Source organism: Tribolium madens, unplaced genomic scaffold (genome assembly GCF_015345945.1).
Source record: "Tribolium madens isolate multiple individuals breed KSU strain unplaced genomic scaffold, Tmad_KSU_1.1 Scaffold_96;HRSCAF=242;Tcas5.2_LG5, whole genome shotgun sequence".
NCBI lineage: Eukaryota > Metazoa > Arthropoda > Insecta > Coleoptera > Tenebrionidae > Tribolium > Tribolium madens.
In genome coordinates this window covers 2000088-2022358 of record NW_025401068.1, presented here as the reverse complement: position 1 = coordinate 2022358, position 22271 = coordinate 2000088, and the positions used below count along the sequence as shown (strand labels likewise).

The following is a 22271-nucleotide window of genomic DNA, read 5'->3' as shown; positions in this document are numbered from 1 at the left end:
GAAACATTTTAACTTTTTTGAAAATAAACGATTCATTGCAAACTTGCGTTAAAAGCTTTTCACCTTAGACGACAATGCTTTGATTTATTTCGATCATCCATTATCAATTTTACGAAAAAGAGAGAGAAATACTTTGATTTGTCGCAAAGACTCTATTCTTCAATCCATTACCACCATGTTTGAGAATTATTGTCCCATTTGAACAGTGTAGATGGTTTTTTAATGTCTTTTGTTTTCCTTTACCGAGTTAGTAGAGTTTATTCAAATAGGAAACTTAGCTGTTCTTACTGAAATTACAAAAATACATCTCAATTAAAGCACTGTATTAAGTGCACGTAAGCGGCAGAAGAGGGTATTTAATGTTAAATAAGTAATACTCTAATATGCTAACTAGTGTAACTACATCCATTTAGTAGAGTAAATTTAATTGGAAATCTTAATCGGGTCTTTATTTTAACAAAATTTTAAATTTTGTTTTTCCAGTCTTTAATATAATTCAAATTTTATAACATGATCAAAGCGATATTCGCATGTAAACGAGCACCACAAAGGGCATTTTTATGTGTGTAAAACTACGTAATCCAATGAATGTTTTTTCAAGCTTTGCAAAATTTTGCGGTGGCTTTGTGTCTTTTACTGTTCATTAAAAATTTACGTACTATTACAGAAACCGCTCAACATTCCGTTGTTTGATTCCTGCAGTTAATTTTTTTACAACTTTGTGTAAAGTTTATACTTCAAAAAGTCATTTAAAGTGAATTTTATGAAACAAAGAATGTTTCATTTTAACAAAATCAAGCATTGCAATTTTGAATAATGTCAAATTATTTGAACAATTTTTGTCAACAATTTGTGAATTGAAAATGTGCAATTAGAGAATGATTTTGTAGATGTGTAAGCTCAAGGGGCCGTTAACTTAAAAAAAATGTGGGTACAACTAATTCTAATTCCAAAAAAATTCTACCGAAATTTCAGTAATTCCGAATCCACCAAAATTCCATTGTAATTCCATTTCATCAGATTAATTCCTACAATTCTAAATTAATTCCTGTAATTCCAACTTAATTTCTGCTTAATTTACGAAATTTTTACTTAATTCCGATAGTTCGTAGAAAATTAACGTAATTTTGTAAAGACATTATCTCTGATAATTCCGAAAAGAATTTCAGTAATTCCAAAAAGAATTCCAGCAATTCAAAAATAATGCGAGTAATCTCAAAAAAATTCTTGTAATTTCATCATAATTATATTGTTTTCATATTAATTCTTACAATTCCAAATTAATTCCTGTAATTCCAACTTCATTTTAGTAATTATAAAATAATTTCTGTAATTCAAAATTAATTTCTATAGTTCTCACACATTCAACAAATTTTGAAAGGACATTATCTACCATAATTCCTAGAAGAATTCTAGTAATTGCAGAAAAATTTCAGAAATTTAAAACTAATTTCAGTAATTCCAAAAAAAAATCCAGTAATTCCAATAATCCATCGTAAGTCTATTGTTTTCATATTAACTTCTATAACTTCAAATTGATTCAAACGTAATTTTCGTAATTCCGTAAAGAAAAAAAAAAGACATTATTTATGCCACTAACTCCAAAATAATTCCAGTAATTTCAAACAATCGAAAGATAATTCCAAATAATTCCAAGCAATTTTGCTTAAAAATTTGTACAACTAATTCCAGAGTTAAAGGCCCCTCGTATATGCTAGGTGCCTGCCACTAGCAATGCAGTGAGATTATTTATTATTTTTTATTTATTATTTTTATTATTTACTATAAATTGAATAATGTACCCGACCCCAAGAAAAAAAGTTATGTAGTTAAATGAAGTTGGAGGTTATAAAACTAAAATGAGATTTTAACTTTCCGGCGACTAATAAACACTTTTTCTAGTTGTTTCTCTTCTAAAACCAGGATTAGAAGCTTTGAACGGCTTGAAAGCAGATTAACAACCGCTGAACTATTTTTCCATAAATTTATGATAGAATTAATACACGCTAAATAACTTCCTTGCACATTATAATTATAAACACGAAAAACAGGAGCTTACCTGAAATTTATATTAACTTTTAAAGGGTTCATTAGTTATCTCACCCTTGATGATATTTTTTATCGTTCATTTTTTATTTATTATCACATAATGTTGGCAAGATTTTACTATACCGTCCTTAGAATCAATACAGAAACAAATCAAGAATCGTCCTTGGATATTGATTGGTATTCTTACTAACATTAATATTTTATTTCCTATTTTACAGCTCTCGTAATCAAACCGTCCGCGCAAAATACTGGGTTGTTATTTAATATATTGTACGCTGTGTTTCAGAAAAAGTTGAACTGAAACAGTTTAAAACTTTCTTTCAGTCTTTTGTGTCGCTTAAGGCCGGTTTTGCTTACTTCTTTTATCTTCTCACATTTACACATTATGTGCTTTCTATATTGTCTTGTGTTTGTTTTCTCATAGTGTTACTCTCCTGTTATCATTCTATAATTTTTTTGTTTCGATAACGAAAAAATTAAACTTCGTTTTTATTTTTTTGGAACCAAGCCCAGACGTTACTTTTAAAATACAGAAAAAGAAAGTCGTAAAATTTTATTCTTTCCAATTTTAAAAGCATAAATCTGCAGTGTGTACCAACCTGTTTCGGCTATAAAATAAGAAAATTGTTTTGTAAAATCTGTCGTCATAATTCTCTTTTTGTGACAAGTTCAATTAAGAAAAAGTTGGTACATATCGTGAACTCGTATATGAGACAGGTGTATATTACCAAAACCAATTTAGAAGTATGTTAGGTAATTATTTCCGTTACGTATAACCCAGCTGTTACGTAAAGGTAACACAACAAATTACTCCTAAATTGTTTCCTTCCTCTGCATAATTATTGCAGAATATTTAAATCATATGTAGCGAAATCCTAATATTGGAGGGAAAATTTTAAGAAATATTCCGTTTAATGTACAGAAACTGGAGTCGGAAGTAATATCAGCGATGTTCAGGTTGATAAATCAATCGGAAAAGGCTGCAAAAATTGTTCAAAGAACCGTCGTGACATCTCCCACAATAACAAATACCTCAAAAGGAAATATGATTAGAGCGATAAGCATAATAAGAGTGATTTTTCCCTAATTGGCCTCTTCGATCGTTCTGTTGGCAACTATATAAATATTTAACGAGAAAATTTGCAAACTAAGACAAAGTTGGAAAGCTGAACACGAAGTTCGAACTAATTCAAATGTTTTCGCCGTATATCGATTTGATTTCATTAAATATTTGGATTGGCAAAAATGCCCTCTTCCAGATTTAACAAAACGTTTCATCTCCAATAAAAGCACTTCATATTTTAAAGAATGAAAAATCGAATAATCTTGAATCAGAAGAGATGATTTAAATGTGCAACAGTGGGATATTTCTCTTTCATTTTTCTGTTGTCGAACGTGTCGAAATTTACATTACAAAAATGAACATTTAATTAAACCCGAATTTGGAAAATGTCTGTTTTAAAATTTGGAGATTAATCTTGAGAGAATTAAAATATTTCTTCCATTTTGTGGCGATACATTTAAGCTTGAAGAGGCTTTAATTAAATGTTCACAATTAATATTATTTTTGTGTTGTGTTTTATTGCAATTTGTCGCCAATCGCTTGAAACTCTAGACAATGAGTAAACGCTTAATACATATCTGGCATTAACAAAATGTATTTGCAAATTAATTGAACAGGAAATTTCAACTCAAAAGGTTCTTTCAGCTGACTAATTAACTTTGTAGCTTGTTAGTTGCGTCATTCTAGTTGTGTTATAAGCATCGTTGCAGTGTTAAAAATGTTGTTAAGCCCTTAGAATTTAACCCAGATTTTAATTTTAATTAATGAAGAATAATTACCAAGCTCTGTGATACACCCTTATTCGGTGGCCCACTTTCTACCTGAAATCCGCATCAACTCGCAATAATCTGCCAAATTCGATTTATCTCATTTTTATAATGAGAAAGAGGCACACAATTTAATTGAAATTTAATTAATAATCAGTATTATTTGAACAAAAAGTTACGCAACCCCGATGGTCGTTTCCACTGTTTGAAAACTTCAGTTGCAGCTTTGAATAAGCATCGTTTCAATAAAGCGGAATTTTATTAATTAAAAGATCGTTGCAAACTTAAACGCGAGACAGCTTATTTGTGGCACTTTGGCAATAATTTCTTTTTAATCTTTTTGAACGTTTAATCCAAGTTTAACAAGTGAAACAAGATTTAAATATTAAAACTTAAACGGTGCTGATAACCGGAAGTGCAAAAATTATTTTCGTAATAACTACTTTTCTGAGACTTTTTTCACAGAATTATTTGACTAATTTTACTTTTTACCATTTTGTATTACTTGTCCTTGAAATATAAACCGAAGATGGATGATGGATGAACATGGAAGGCAAGGAAGTTCTTCCTGGACTGTGTCTCCCATGTTCAGGAGAAAAATTGCTTCTGCCAAAATTAAAATCATAGAAGAAAATAGCACTTTACACTAAAGATTTTTTGTTATGGAATCTATCATATTTTAAAACTGCAGTAAAATATTTAATTTTCTAGCACCGTCTAATGAAATTAGCTGAATGCTTTAATAAAACTGGACAAAATAATTTACAAAACATTTTAGTCGAGGACAGTTAGAGTAATATTATTACGAGTATATTAGACTAATACAGTAATACAGTCACTGTAGAATCCTGCCAAAAAATATAGTGTTTATAATAATATAATACTGAATAGATAAATAAATGCTGAATCTTTTCTTGGTTTTAATAAACTTCATTTACCATAAAAATAAAAAAAATTCTTTTGGGATTTCTGAAAGCTTAAAATTTTTCTGTTATTTTTTTGCAAGGCGTGCGCTGAACTTTATGATGCCTTGATAAAAGGAAATACCATTGCGTTTAAAGTGTGTAAATATGTCAGTTACAATTGTCGAGGCTAAAAAAAGGATTTTATAGCGCTCCAGCTAATGTAGAACTCGCCCTACGGACTCGTTCCACAGATAAAACCGACGCGTTGCAAAATCCTACTTTACATTACTCTATTCTAAAAAAAAACAACATGATAAATGCTGCTCATTTAGAAACTAGATGACTACTTAAGCTAGCCGTGAAATTATTACCTAATCCGAAAAATATTCTGTACATATTTTGAGAGTAGGTTATAAGTTATAACATAACTCTTATGAACCCCACTATTATTTCAATTAGTTAGGTTATGTGTTGTTATTTGACATCTAATTTTTTTATTATTATTTTTGTCTTCATGCCAGAGCCGTCCTAATAAGATATTTGGCGCCCTTGGGCTACTAAAAATAATGTGCCTCTCATAAGAAAATACATGAAACGGAAAGCGGGGATAGAGTAAGCTTTTACAAAAATTAAAGAGTTAATACAGGGCAATTCAGATAAGATAATGAGCCTGACGATCTGCTGATGCAACCCAAAACACAAATTTTATTTACGTCTTGATCTAATTTCAATTAAGATTTGCATTTGCAATCCATTTCTCTATCATTCCGCGTAAACTGAATGGCACGAATGATCGTTCCCTGCGCTGATGTCCGAATGACATAAGATGATAACTTGGATTCAATTTGCAATTTCTAATTTAAATTGGATTAAAGGCGTAAATGAAATTTGTTTTTTGATTTGCATCGCCAGATCGTCAGGCTCTGAACTGTCCTGTATACAGAGTGCCCCAGCGAATTGGTAAAGTTTATAATTGACGTATGTCGCACAGTAGTTCGTATGTTAGCTAGATGTCAAAAACAAAATATTATATAGGACATTAATCTAGTGCATCGCCTGAAATTATTTTCAACAATATTTTTTAAATAAAACACCATATTATGTTTCTTGGAATTTTTGGATGAAACTTTTTATTACAATGTCTTTAAAAGATAAGCTTCTATTGAACGATTTTACACAGTTTTTGAAATAAGTTGTTTTTCTGACAAAAATACAGAGTGTTTCACATAATTTTTCGAGGCCTGCGCCTGTAAGATGCAATCAATAATATATATTCCGATACGAACTCGATTACAAATTTTTAAAAATTGGATAATATTTTTTGTATCCAGTGTTTTGTGACTTTTGTATATTTGGTTGCGTACACCGTGTATACTCGTTTTAAAAATGTATTTATTACACAAAAACTAAGACAGATAGAAACAACGAAATGACTACTGCAAAAAGAAATACAAACTTTAAGGGTCTAACAGTTTTTAATCGCATTTTTTGTGAAGACAAAAAAAGTAGAATTTTGTAAAAACATACTTTAAATAACTGATCTTTGTTTTTTTTTTTGTTTGTTGTTTTAATTTTAATATCATCATTATATTTAACTTTCAGTTCTCTAAATTTATTTATTTTTTATATTTTCTTTGAGGTTAGTTTAATTCCAACTTAAATAGTTTAAATGAAATAGCCTATTTTTTGTTTTTGCAACTAATAATAGATTGTTGAATTGTCTATTTAAAACATACTTTTAAATGTCTTAAATCTCTTAGATGCAAAATCAATAAATAGGATGTTTTGACAAACTTCTTAATTTTTTATCTTTACAAACAAAGTGTATGACTACCAAGCAAAATTGCCACTCTAAAAGGCTGGCGCTCCGGGGCTGTAGCCCGTTTAGCCATGTGGTTAGGGTGGCCTTGGTTCATGTTTCGCTTACTTTGACTTATACAGTGCGATTAAAAAGTATGTCTATCAAGCAAGCATAGAAATTTAAAACGTGTGTCGTGACAAATAAGAAATCTCATTTTAGATGTTTTGATAATTCAATTTGCTTAGATCAATATTTCAATTTTTATAAAAGAATTTTTTGACATCTAGCTAACATACGAACCACTGTGCGACATACATCCTCAACTAGTACGCCTACTTGATAGAAAGACTTATTTTTGATCGCACTGTATCCGTTATATCAGAATTTATAATACGAGTAAATTGTTGTTATTGTTAACATTGAATGGTTGCAAAATTGCAAAAAAATAGTATATAAACCTGGCTTCAAGGCGCTACAAAATCCTACTTTACTTTACATTGTAAATAACTATTACAACACTCGATTATCGTATTTGCGCTTATAAATACGGTCATGTTGCTTGCATGGACGCTTATCTAACAAGTTTCATAACAAAATCAATTTCTTGGTATGTCAGTCAGTTGCAGATAAGTATCGAGAACTTACTTGGAATATCGCTTACCTTTGCCATTTAAGTGTTTCTAAACAACAGCTGTTCTCATAATGGGAAAATTCGTTGTAAAAATTGATTGGCATTAAAACAATACACAATATTCCTTAGGTTATTTACCAATAATATTTTATTTTATTTCCTCTTATACGAAATAGCAGTTGCATCGTTATTTTGGTAATAATTTTAAGAAAATAATGCGATCAATGATATGCTTAAAGTACCTCCACGAACAACCGTATAAAATGCCCATATAAATTTTTACGAAAGTCGTTAATACTTACAAGAATGTTTTAGCCAATATAGACAATGAGTTCTACTACTGACATTCTGTTTACTGGAAGTGAATTAACGGGCTTATTTATTAAGTTTATACAGTTTTAATGGCCCGTTGCATTTGCGGTTATAACCATATTTTATCTTATAATGATTCTTGCGAATATACTGGCACAGGAGATGCTAGTTTTATGCAAATTTGAGGTCAATTTATCACAAAATTGATAAATATACCTAACTTGCTTCTATTCAAAGTAACAACTTTTTTGTTAAAAATAATAAAAATGTTACCCCGTGTTATATGTCTTGCTTGAAAAACGAAAATTCCTCAAGTGATTTTTATCCATTTATATGTATAACACCCTGGATATAGTCTGTGTTTTTAACGGAAACCACCAAATGAATGTTTTGGTGAATTGATAGCCAAAAATTTTGTTTTTATCTCTAGAAATTTTGCTGAAAAATTATGATTATGTTTTCATGTTGAAATATTGTCAAAATTTTGATTTTTATAAATTTTGTGTGTTTGTTTGCTCTTTGAAAGCATTATAATCGTATACCTAAGAATAAACATTACTACTTATTATCTAAAGATAGAATTCCGGGTTAAATACTATTGATAGAAACACACTGCAAGTAAATAAGTACAATGTTATGGGCAAAAATAAATTTCTTGCTACAAAAACTATAATAAAAAGAGTGTGTATAGTATGAACAAAAGTTATTTTGCAAAAAATACAAGCTGGTATTATAAATTTTGATAATAAATTTATTGAAATGATCTCGAAGTTGATGCATGTTCTAAATTCTTTTTCAGCTTTAGTTCTTTAGTTCTTTTTTAGCATTAGTGACCTTTAATTAGTAAAATTTAAAAAACTTATATAAAACATTGATAGATGATACTAATCTAGTTTATCGCCTAAAATTATTTTCAACTATACATTGTATCCCAAAAATAGGTTACAATATAATCTTGTGTTTTTTTAAACAAAACACCATATGTTTCTTAAAATTTTTGGATGTAGATTTTTATGACAATGTTTTTAAGTTTTTTATTTTTTTATTGGTCGATTTTGCTTACCCTTTTTAAAAAATTTATTATACAAAAACTAAGACATCTAGAAATATCTTTTTTTATTACCGCAAAGCTATAAAACTGTAACATTTTTTTAGTGTGTTGCATTTGTGAAGATAAAAAAATATAGACGTTTGTTAAAAGTTTAATAACTTAAAATATTTAAATGAAACACCCTATTTATTGTTTTTGCATTTAAGAGATTATTAAATTGTCTTTCCAAAATTATTTACTTTTAGGTGTTTATAATCAATAACTAAAAAGATATTTAACTTTAAACATTAAAAAAATATTGTTTGAGTAGCTAAAAAATGCACAGTTGCACAAGAGATAGAAGAAATATCACTTAATAATCACATTTATGTTACACTGAATCCATTATTCTTTATTTTTACAATAAAAAAAAATCAAATTTTTGTATTTATGTCAACTTTTCGTATCTCCAGATAAATCAACGGATAAGTGATCCGTGGTGGAATTGTTGCAACAGTTAATATTGCATGTTAAATTTTTTTATTTATCAATTCTAAACATTTAAAAGTTTATATTTTCAGCTAGACAATTTAACGGTCTATTAGATGCAAAAACAATAAGTAGGGTATTCCATAATTTTTTTAAGTTACTTAATTTTTAAGAAACTTCATCATTTTTAATCTTTATAAATGCAAAATACTAAAAAAATTGTTACAGATTTAAGTTCTGTACTTTTTTTTGTAGAAGTAAAAAAAAAATTGTTCTAGCTGTCTTAGTAAAAAAAATTTAAAAAGTGCAAAAAAACAAGTAAAATCGACCATTAAAAACATTGGCTTAAAATCTATATTCAAAAATGCTAAAGAACATAAAGTGTTTCATTTAAAAAACACAAATTTGTATTGTAATTTATTTTTAGAACATGCTGTGTAGTTGAAAATAATTTTAAGTGATGCACTAGATTAGTATCTATCATCTATGAAAGATCAATAATAACTTTGCCAACTCTGAGACACCTATATATATATATATATATATATATATATTGTATTTCACTAACTATTAATAATTTTGCAAAATGATTTAAAATTGACACTTATACATACATATTACTTTTTTTAATATTGTAATGTACTCGTATGTAGATACAAATCAATTCAATTTCCTATATAATTTTTTTTTAATTTTATCATTTAAAGGTCGATATTGAACTTTACCAACTTGCTTGGACACCCTGTATACGAAAATACTAGCGTTCTTTTACATTAATAATATATTTATTATTATAATTCTTATAAAAGAGAAAACCTAGTCATATTTATTTGTCCGGCGCATCCACCATTTCTGCCGAAATAATTTATGTAGATACTCTTAATTACTAAAATATTTTGTTATTTGATATCATAATAACGTGTTTATGTAATATTAAATATGGTGGGATTTTTCATAATTAGATTCGATGTTTGAAGTAAAGTAGAACCCACGTGAAAGTGAGCTTTTTATACCGAAATATAATTTCGCCAAACCCAGCCGTTTTCCGTGTGTTAGTCTCCACTTCACTCCTCTCTCAAATGTTAATTTGTTTTTCCACACATTCGACCAAAGCGTTTTTTTCTTTAGTTTGTGTCGGCAGTGATTCCTGTGGACATATTAGTATGTCCCATTAGTAGTTTATTTGTCGAAATGAATGATCGTTGGTTGGCGTGTTCCAGCAAGCATACCGGCGGTGGGTGTGCAGTTATCTGGTGCCTCATTTCACACGCGCAGACGAGCGCGTGCGGCCCTGTCTCAGTGTGTGCCAGGACGTGGAGCAGCAGTGCCCATACCTGTTACCGGGGGACTGGACGAACCAAACCGTTCCGCCGGGGGAGACGGCTCATCCCACGCCACAGTACGCCGGGGAACCCACCTTCCTCTGTCTCGGTACGTAGTCGTATCATCAAACGAATTATCAGAGCTAATAAACCTTATCACCAGCATACAACATGCCCCCAAATTTGCGCTATTACCACATCAAATCTCCTCAAACAGATTCAATCCGACCAAATTACTATGACCCCAAAGCTGCCCTCAATTCTAATCAAGATTTAAATACTTCTAATGGCAATAGTAACATCACTGTTCCTAAGTTCAGTGTGTTTACTATTTTTTATTCAACAAAGAAGACGCAAAAACAAGACTTTAAGATTTGTCCCAATTGGATTTTTCTACATCATTAGTTGAAAAAACTAATTAAATAATAATTTATTAATCGTTCAATACTACATTAAAATACTTGCTTACACTCGTCAATATAAAAAATAAAATAAAAACAATAAAATCCTCGTACATACTCGTTTAGTAAATAATTGGTGTTTTTGTAAAATGTGGCGTCAAAGCTATCGATGAAAATTTATTAGTCTTTATTCTTTTTTAATTTACAATAATTTTTAAGGAAACGGGTAAATAATTAAAAACTCTAACAGCTGCATAGTAACAATTTTTCCACAGTTGTAAGTCAGAAAGTCAGGAATTTTGAGGTGCCAAGTCTTATTGTTATAAGTGTGGTTTGAATTCAAGTTTAATAATATTTCTTTTTAAAAAAATATAGAAACTAGTAATGTAGTTACCGTTAATATTTTGTTTTCTTTAAAACGGTATCTGCAGCTGTTATTGCATTTAGTTTCCAGGATTACACAAAGTGCATTCTTTTGCAAACAACTTATTCTGTCAATTGTGCTGCTTTGCCCAAAAAAAGTCAAAATATTTTTTTAAATCTAAAAGAGTAAATACTAGAACAGTTTTCCTATACCAGGTGAATAAAAAGTATGGAACCAAACGTTTTTTGCTTAAACTGTTTATGTTTTGGAAAAACTAATTGATAAAGTACTATAAAAATGTGATGTTTTATCAAAAATAAAATTTTTCGAAATTTTCTCTTGTTTTTGTGTTCTACATTTTTTTTTAAATGGCAACTCACTATAAAACTATTTTTCTCAAGAAGGTTATGATTTAAGGATTACAACTGTCTACTTTATATTTAATTTAAATTTTTTTTTTTACATAAATTGCAATTTTGACAAAAAAAAACGCATAACTTTAAAAAAAAAACGATTGGTTCCATACTTTATATTCACCCTGTGTGTACATTCCAATTTAAATTAATGACTCACTCTGAAGTAATTTTTAGAAAATTTATTTTGCTTATTTTTAAAGTAGAGAGTATAAACTTTGACTTTCTTTTATTCAGTACTAATACTACTTATTGTTACTGCATCATTTTTACCAGACTTAAGGACAAATTTCCTGTAACCTTATAGTATTAAATTATTATTTATTTTGAAACACAGTGTTTTTAAACGTCAATTTAAAAAAAAATACTACTACAAAACATGTAATCATAACAGCCAAATAAAAATAACAGAAAAACGGAAAATAAGCAAGAGGTTTGGGAAAATGCAAAAACGAGAACACACGTTAGAGTATACGGCAATAGTCAATTTGTTTTACAAATACCAAATAAATAAACACTTTGTATAATATGTATTATAAGTATTTGCTTCCATAGTTTTTTATTGAGCAATTATAATAAATTTTTATTAATAAATTAATCATTGCTGCATAAATTTTTAATTTGTGTGCAGCTTATTAAATTAAGTTTTGAAGGAATTTCAAACAACTTTGTATGAAAACTTTTTATTAAAATAATAATACATTTGCCTGATTTCGTGGGAGATGGTGTATAGGACAAAGGAAATAAGACCATTAAATTCGTCGCGACCTTTCGATACCTTTATTGTATCTTCTTCAGGTAAAGAATTTTTGTTGGCTGAACATGGGAAGCATGGCACAGTCATGGAAGAACTGACTTTCATGGTTTTATTTCCCTGGTCCTGTATACGATCCCACGAAATCAGGCAAATATATCTCAAGGACAAGCATCACAAAATGGGGAATAATAATACAAGCGATAACTGACCATATAATATACAGGGTGATAGGGTGAACAAAAGGCATAAATTATTAATTATTTGCCTACAGCAGATTATAATTAATTAAAATTACAATACTATATAAATGTGAACGCGTTTTGAGTATCATATTTTCCTGTGTTTTTGAGTTATACAATTTTTTTTCAAAAGGGCAACTTAAATGAAAAAGTTTACGATAAAGATTGAATAAAACGTAGATAGTTGTAATCCTTACATTGTAGCCTTTGTAAATTAAGTTTTATAGTACGTTCCTATTTAAAAAAAAAAAATTGTGCAAAACTCGAAAACTAAAAAATTGTAAAAAAAATCATACTTATAAAACGATCACTTTTTTATCGTACTTGATAACGTTACAAAAATTTAAAAAAAACACATCTTAAAGGAGCGTAATTTAATTTTTATTGAATGAAAACAGCTAGAACCAGCTGAAAAATGTTAATGAAACTAAGTGGTAGTAAATTCAGTATTAATCTAGAGACTTTACGTTAAATTTTTTTAAGCCAAATAAAATGGTTTTATGACCACTACATCATAAACTTATATATTACGCTACATTGTTTGTAGTGAGACCCTGAGACTGAGATATAAATGTAAAATTGTCAATGTTAAGAAATAATTTAAATACACTGGCGGACACGGAATTTTGGACATCAAATTTATGTCAGTTCAAAAAATGACAATGTAAGCCATGTTTTATTGTCATCATGATTGACATTTGAAACTAAAATTTGAAAGTTTTAATTGAAATTTAATTTTGGCGTCGATTTTCCGAAACAATAATGCCAGCAATACGTATTTTAATATAGGTTCAATAAATTATTTTGATTTGTTGTCATTTTTTCTCTAGCTGTCAGGATAAAAATTACAAAAACCGAAAGTGAGGTTAGTTGCTTAAGGTCCGTTTTACATTTTTATGTCAGTCAAATGACAAATCGTCCAAAATTCCGTGTCCGCCAGTGCATTAACATAAAACATTATTATATTTAGGGTATTCAAAAAAAAATTAGAGGATTGGCTCTTTAGGTTAAAATAAAAAAAAAGTTTTTATGGACCTCTGTCCGGAAATGCATCCTAAAACAGCTAACAGCCCTTGAAGATAGGGGGCAAAAAGCCTCTTATTTAATTATCTCAGTAATCGGTAGAGATACCTAAATTTATAAAAGTTTGCATCTGGGGTACTTTTTTGGTGTTGAATCTATGACTAATGTTACCAAAAATGTGTACCCTTATTAGGGAAACGGAAACAATCTCGAATCAATCTATTTAAGACGTAAAATTTTGCTTTAGAAAAAGTTTTTTGAATTCTTTTTTTTTGGTAGATTTTAATTTATTGGCTAATTATCTTCAAAAAATGTTTTTTGTTTTATTTTTGTACGACGCACCATTTTCGAAAAAAAAAGAATTTTTTATACTTAATTCCGAAAAGCAATCCACAGCTCTAGTTTCCTTTGGAAGAACTTTTTTCTTATTTTGATCTAGGAATAAACCACTTACCAAAATTTTTCAACGTTTTTCCGGATACCCATACATACGAGTACATGATCTTTTAAAAATAATAATGTAAAATAATATGTACGAGTATTTTTTATTTAATAAAATAAAAATTGGAAAAGTACAAACCAAAACTTGTGTGCCCCACAAGATTTAAGTGACATTTTGTCATCCAATTCCATTAATAAGTTGTTACACTACAATGTACTATTACATGGTTACGTCATAAATTTGATTCCGGCAGGAAAATTGTAGGTAATTTAAGAAAGTACTTCTAGTAGAATTGAGTAACATAAGTAGTTGCTAGCTTACAACTCAAATGTATTAAATTGCTTAATAATTAATTGATTAACTTTCTAATTTGTTTTTAAAAATCACTACAACAAAAATAATCAATACATGCATGCAATAAAAGCTAAAACCGAACTATTGTCACCGTTATTGACGCTGTTGCTTCTAATAAAACTACAAAGTCGTTTAAGAAAAAGATGCACTAAAAATTTTGTACTAGGTAATAAAACTTTGTAGAATGGCTCAACTTACAAGTGCACTTTGAGGTTCAATCACCTTTTTATTTTAGATAAAATAAATCAAATGTAAGTCTAGTAGTTTTGAAATATTGTTACTCCAAAAGCATATTTTTTGCCTAAATTACGCTGATGTTCCAAGCTCCTGCGTTCCAAATTAGGGAAAAATGGAATGAGATCGAGACAATAAGAAAGTATATGATGTGTATATAAAAGTGCAAACTCCTTCGTTGAATTTTCCACCCCGTTTCTTCATTCCTCAAATATTTTCCTCTGATTACACCTTATTTTCCGTAAGAAAGGTGAACGCCACTATTTACATATTTGATTATAAGAGCGCGCCCGCTGGTATCATTATCAGCAATCCGTCATTTTCTTTTGAACATGAAAATATAATCTGGATATCCGATTTGCATGTCGCCTCCGTCTCCTCCTCTCCTCTAATAACGACAGGTTTTATTAAAACGACATCTGGCCTCGCGCAGCTTTCTGATAAATATCAAATGAAAACGAATAGTGGAAGGGCAGTTGTGCTAAACCACAATTTAACACGATTACGGTTGTAATTGAGATTGGCACGATATCTGAGAAGACGGACGGCCATACTGCAGGTCACGTCCCTCACTTCGAACTCTTCCAGAGGGACCTTAACGGTTTCGAGATCAATCGATAAGCCACACGGCCCTCACGAGACCTTTTAACGATGCGATCACAACTCTTGACGACCATGTCCGATTTTTTCACTCTTCCATCAAGCTAAACAAAATTAAAAGCTTTCACTTGATATGCAATTTGGGGCGAGTCTACCTGCTTCAACAAAAGTAATTAAAACTCAGCAGTCGCAAAATTTATAGCTTTTAATGAAAAGAAAGCGCAAGGGTTACAAAAAGTTTTATTTGATTCTGGAAAGTTGCAAATTTTTGGACTGTGTGAGTGTGGGTTTAAAACTTGATTTCAAGAAAGTTATACAAGGTGATTTTTGTAGGGCCTACATTAGAAACTTTTCAACTTTCAATACAGCTACGACTTTGAAATTTTGTATGCGACCAAAATCGACCATTCTTTATTTAAGTAAATTATTTCAAAATGGCTAAACTTTTAAAACTAAAGTTTTTTTTTTAATTGCTGGTGGGGGTAGTGTGAATCAAGAACATGACATGACCTCCGTCTGTTTTTGACATTTGACAACTTCTGACTTGTGGTACTAAAGACAAAAATTAAAACTTCTTCCTGGCATTAAGATTTTTATAGGGCTTAAATCCTTAAATTACGATTGTTACGACGATATAAAGAGTATAAATATTAGCTTCAAAATAGTTTCCCCTATTAAAAATGAAATTACAAATAACCTACGTGACAGTAAGACACATTTTTGACGCACGTCACTAACACTGCGTTACTTTAATCGCATTTGTTAAAGTGAGAGAAATAACGAGACCGACTTTACGCAAATAGGTAGCGAGAGAGCAACAAGGCTGTTTACAAATGTTGGAAAGAGATAGCTATCTGGTGCGTCTTTCGAATTATTAATTGAACCACAAGCATAAATTTAAAAAACATACTTTATGTACAAGAAATTGGCGCCAACTTTAAAATTTTAAACTGAAAGTAATTATTTTTATTGCACTTTTGTATTTGCCTTCTCAAACTAAATAAAACGAACCTAGTTGTTGATACTTATCTGTAATAGTTTTTAAAATATGTCTATTTTGTTATCAAAATTTTTATATGCAGAAGTCTATTCAAAAAAAATCACTGCTCTTGAACCCTTTGGAATATGTGGAATTTTTGTGTACTTTAGTAACCGAAAGTTTGAAGACACTTCTAAAGTAGCTCAAGTTTGTCGACTGTCAAATTTCAAGGCGAATATGATTTTTTGAAAATTATTATCAAATACAGTTGTAACTCAGTTTTTTCAAATAACATGACTCTAATTTTTCAACGGCAATCGAAAAAACATCGATTTTTACGAAAATTTTTATCAACACGTCTTATACTTATCTCTTACAATTTTTGAAATAATCACAATAAACGGATTTCAACTCTTTATTTTCATCGTTAATCAAGTAGGCTTTGGAAAATTGTCAATGGAACCAAACGTTCTTTGCATAAACTATTTATTTCTTGAAAAAACTAATTGATAAATTAAAGTACTATAAAAATGTAAATTTTTTTAAATTCAAATGTAAAATTTTCTTTCGTTTTTGAGTTCAACAAAAAAAAATAATTTTTTTAAATGGCAACCCTCCGTAAAACCATTTTTTTCATGGAGGTTATGATCTAAGGATTACAACTACCTACTAATATTTAATTAAAAAAATACATAAATTGCAATTTTGACATAACTCTAAAACAAGCCAAAATTTCATTCTCAAAATACGATCACATTTTTTATATTACTTTAATTTATATTTATTATTATTTTCTGGAGGCAAGTGCTTAAAAAACCGCTTGGTTCTATACTTTATAATAAGCTATAACTGTATAATAAGCTATAATTGTTATTGTTTTACTGTTTATTCGATAATTAATCAGTTAAAAACAAATTTAAAAAGCCAAAGTCAATTAAAAAGTCAATTATTAACTATTTTCCAAAGCCTACTTAATTAACGATGAAATTAAAGAGTTAAAATCCGTTTTTCATAAGTATTTCAAAAGCTGAAGAAGATTGGTATGGAAAATAAAAGCTTACATGAAATTTGATATGCTTCCGATTACCGTTGAGAAAATAGGTTATTATTCTATTTGAAAAAAACTGAGTTATAGTTGTTTTTTGATAACCATTTTCAAAAAATCTTATTAGCCTTAGAATTTGATAGTTAAGAATCTTGAGCTACTTTCTTCAAACCTACGGTTATCAAATGCAAGAAAAAATTTTACTTAGTGTAAAGGGTCCGAAAAGTGCTTTTCCTTTAATTCGACAAAAAATTATTAATATACACAGTGCGCCCGAACTCTCGCCCCAGAGAAAAATGCCATGTAAGGTAAGATACCAGGAACATGGAAAAAATAGCAAAAAAATTCTTTCTACAAAAATTTAGAAGTTATGAAAGTTTAATATAATATAATATTTTTTTTTGTACCTTTACTAAATAATTAAAAGAAAACATGTACAAAATCATCAGTATCGTTAAATAGATATAAAAAAATGTCAAATGTCAAAATTTTTATAGATAGAATTTTTTCATTTTTTCCACACTCTGTATATCAAAAATGTGCCAGAGAAGTACCAACAACTAGGCTACGTTTTACTCAGTTTAAAAAAGTGCAATAAATATCGATGGTTTTCATTTAAAATTTCAAAGTTGGAATCAATTTCTTATAGTTCTGGAAGTTCAGCCATTTTGAAAATAATTTAGTTGAATTGAGAATGGTTGACTTTGGTTGCTTGCAAAATTTCAAAAACACAGCTACATTGAAAGTTGAAAAATTTTTCAAGTAGGCCCTACAAAAATCACTTTGTATGTTCACAAAATTGTGCATTTTGTGACATGAAATTGATTTGTCTAGGAAGCCGACAAATTGCAAATTTAAAAAGACAACAAAATGGGAGCCCATAATAAAATTCACAATTAATTTAAAGAAAAGCAAAACAGAATTACAAAAATTAAAATGTGCGCTTCAAATCATAAAAATGAGACATAATTGTCTCGTTTCCTGCTGTAAATCTTTATTAATTTAAGCTACAAAAACATTCAGGTTATTCAAAAGTTCCTTCAATTTGCCTTTTTATTATTCTACAGTGAGGCGTCAAGATGTTAATTAATTAATTTTAGACACTTTAAATATCAATGTTTTGTCAATTAATCAGATAAATAAATCATAATTTGGGTGGTCTCCTGGTTGGAGTTTTTCATAGTTAAGCATAATAAATGAAAAAATGACAGTGGCTGAAGGCCCAGCTGCCGGCAACATACATCCATAATTTAATCGTCCCCTTATCTTGACGTTCACCATCCACCCCATCGATCACTCATGGATTAATCCCAGAAACAAAAGCGACCGATTAGATGCCGTTCCACCGATTAATTGTTTCGGGGGTGGGTTACATTTACCTTTATGACAATTTTACAGTGAGATCAAAGGAATAAGAGATGGGAATGTTGAAGAGTGCATTAATTAAGTCCGTCGTCCATTAAAGGATTATTGAAACGGCAGAGCTTAATCAAGGTTATTGGCAAAATGCCTTGAATTATTTCTTGTTTCAATTACCAAGATTCAATCAGCTCGTCGTGGCAGATCATCAATCGCAATAATCTTTCATAAAGAAATATATTAAAGATTACGTAAAGATTGATAAATTGCCCCAAATATTTTATCATAAATTAAATTATAAAAAACTTTGGAGAAATAAATTTGTTCGAGAAAGTGATGAAAAACTTTAACAGTGGACAAGATTTTGATTAACTGCCAGAAGTTGTTTGACTGCAATTTCTAAAAAGTGATTCGGGATTTCTTCCAACAATACTATATCATGAAGATTTCATCAGGAGGCGAAAATTAAGTGTAGAAACGTTTACAGTATATTTTTATTTATTTGTGAACAATTTAATGAAAATATCAATGACTTTATTATGATTAATTGCGTAAAAGGCTATTTCTAAGATTTTATCGATTCTTGCAAAATCGTGTTACTGACTTTGTAAACATTGGCCTCATCAATCAAATCTGATTCATGTATAATATACTTAGTTATTTGTGATCTGTTTTCAGTGTTAGAAAAGCGACAAAAGAATTTTGTTTAGGTGTGTTGAAACGTCTAAAATTGCTGTTTTTCATATTTAAATTTCTATTCTGGTATAATTAAAATATGTAGTTTTTAGAGATTTTAGAGGTCTCACAACATTGAAATTTATATTCATTTCATCGTATTTACACTAACTTATATTTCCCTCTTAGAAAGTAGATGTAATATATACAAATGGCAACAGCATATAAGGAAACACGCCTTCACTGCATTATTCAAATGAAATAGATGACTACAGTCTTTGCTTATATCACTGTTATTTGAGAAAAACATAAAAAGCATTTCAAACTTTTTGTAGATTGCTTTTGTATATGAGCACAGGCAGAAACATTGAAAACACAAATTGAAATGTTATTTATTAAATTTGCAAAAACAACACAAAAACTTTTTAGTGAATCAAGTTTTAATTTTACATTTTTATCCAATAACTAAAACTGCAACAAAAATAAAACGTTACATGATACCTGTCAGCCACCATGTTGTACGATAATCCCTTATTTTTATTTAGCTGCGATGATTTTTTTATAATTACTATACAATAATTGTTGTTACTCGAAAAAATTAAACACTTACTTACTATCGAGTTTATGATTCGTTATTTTCACAAAAAAATATTGCATTTTATTCTAAATTACTTCTCTTTTATTTCTGCTACTTCAATTTTGTCAAAAAAACACTCGAAAAAATCAATTCATTCTCAGTTCATTCTAAGAGCCAAAATCAGTATTCTTTTTTTTATAAAATATCAAATTATTAGTCAAAAACGAGAAAATAAAGCGTCACTTTATGTCCTGTTAAAAAGAAAATTATTTTAAAACATTATAAACTAATGTATCCCGGCGCCTCCACCATTATTACTACTGTTTCAATAAAATTGCTTTAATTAATTGGTAACTTACTTGATCCAAAAATAATAATAACAATGAAATACAAAGATTAAAAAATTATTATTATAGCAGTTAAAAATTAGGTATGTATTTCGTAAATTTAACGAGAAAAAAATATTTAAAAGTATTTTAGTTACCCTTTAGCCTGGCACCTCCACCATATTTTTAATATTTTTCTTTTATTGATTATAATTTATTCGCATTAAAATTGAAACCATACTAAAATTAAAACTTTATTGAAACAGACTAAAAATAAAACAACACAAAAAACGAGTTAAAAATGTATTAATTCATTGAAATTTTCATTCAAATCATAAAGTAATAATCAAATTACAAACATGTAAAAAGCTGAAAACATTACATTTCAAATTTATTATTGATATGAAATATCAGGTTTAGGTTGGGAAGTGGTGGTCACTTTTTTATCAGTTGAAATAACAGTTCAGGTTGGAAAATGACCAGTTTTCAACCCAAAAACTGAGGCGGAAGTGACCTCTTCCCAACGTGAACTGTCATGTTACATATCAACTGATAAGAAAGTGACCACTTCCCAACCCGAGCTGTCATATTATGTCGTGTATTTTAAAATTTCATAAATTCATAGTCATTTTAATTGAAAACAAGAAAGAAATGTAAAATAATAATTTTTGTAGAAAAATTCGTTTAGAAATTAAAGAAAAAAAAATGTTTTTTTTATATTACTTTACTTTTATTTCTGCTACTTTTAATTTAAAAACATTTTATACTATATCCCGGCGCATCCACCATATTTCACTACTTTTTTTAAAATAAAATAATAAAAATAATAAAAATAAAATTGCTTTTGTAATTAATAGGTGACTTACTTTTACGAGAAATAACGGCAACAATAATAGAAAGATTAAAAAAGCATTATTGAAGTCAAAAATTAGGTACGTATTTCTTAAAACACAACAAGAAGAAAACTATTTAATAGTATATTACAATACTAGTTTATAAGCAAGCCTATAAAACACGCACGACGGGTTTAAGAGCACGACGCGTCAGCGGAGTGCTTTTAACGTCGTGAGTGTTTTAAAAGCGCTTATAAACGAGTGTTTACGCTATTTTTTATTATACCTGCCCATTTACTATCTTTTATAAGCATTGAAAAAATGTGAATTTACACAATAAAATTATCAAAGGTTGTTTGTGAATCGTTTTCGTAGAGACGGTTACTAGTTTACGTTGTTTGGCACATTTTTGAGGTTTGTAAAAATCCGTTCAGAAAATGAAGGCTAGCAGAACAAGCAGAACTGAAAAAAAATCAAAACTTGCGTAGTGGCTATATTGAAGAATCCACTTCAAACAAAATAGTTGTTTCCAAATGCATTGCTTGTGTTCTGAACACATCGGTTGGTGAATCAACTTCATCAAGAGCTATGGACGTCCAACAGAAGAATAAAAATGCAAAAGCTTCTACTATTTAGTTATGAATTAGAAATAAGAAACAACAGTAACCAGCTTAAAGCGGCGGGCTTTGAACTTTCAAACAATAGTAATTAGTAATTTTAATATTTATTTCAATAAATAAAAATTGGTTCTGACATTTTACTATTTCTTGTTACCTAGACAACTTTAAAATTTCAGCATGCGATAAAGGCCAAATTACGCACGCTGCAGCGTGTTTTAATTTAGGATTATGATGCAGGTATAATAAAAAATATTTTAATTACCACTGTTGATTAGAATTTGTTCGCATTAAAATTAAAAACAAAAACAAACTATAAAGTTAAGATCTTATCGCACACACTAAAAATAACGTATACATGGCGATTCAGATAAGATAATGAGCCTGACAATCTGGCGATGCAACCCAAAAAACAAATTTCATTTACGCCTTTGATCAAATTTAAATTAAAATTTGCAAGTTGAATCCAAGTTATCATCTCATGTCGGTTTGACATCAGTGCAGAGAAAGATCATTAATGCCATTCAGTCCGCGCGGAATGATAGAGAAATTAGAGAAGTCTTTTCAGTGTAAACCCAATATAAAATGTATGAAACATTAAAGGTAGACAAACAGTTTTTTTTTATAAATCATAAATTGCTTGTCAAAGCACTGTCAGAGCAAC

General features: G+C 29.2%; 1 protein-coding gene across 1 annotated transcript in view; it reads left to right on the top strand.

Annotated features, from left to right (window-relative positions):
• LOC123013883 (transmembrane protein FAM155B) overlaps positions 1–22271 on the top strand; it is a gene marked incomplete at its 5' end in the record, with an annotated part of 75340 nt that overhangs the window by 49413 nt on the left and 3656 nt on the right. The window contains one exon of the mRNA XM_044412737.1: positions 10268–10478. Coding sequence (XP_044268672.1) covers positions 10268–10478 — 211 coding nt within the window. The remainder of the gene's footprint in view (positions 1–10267; positions 10479–22271) is intronic.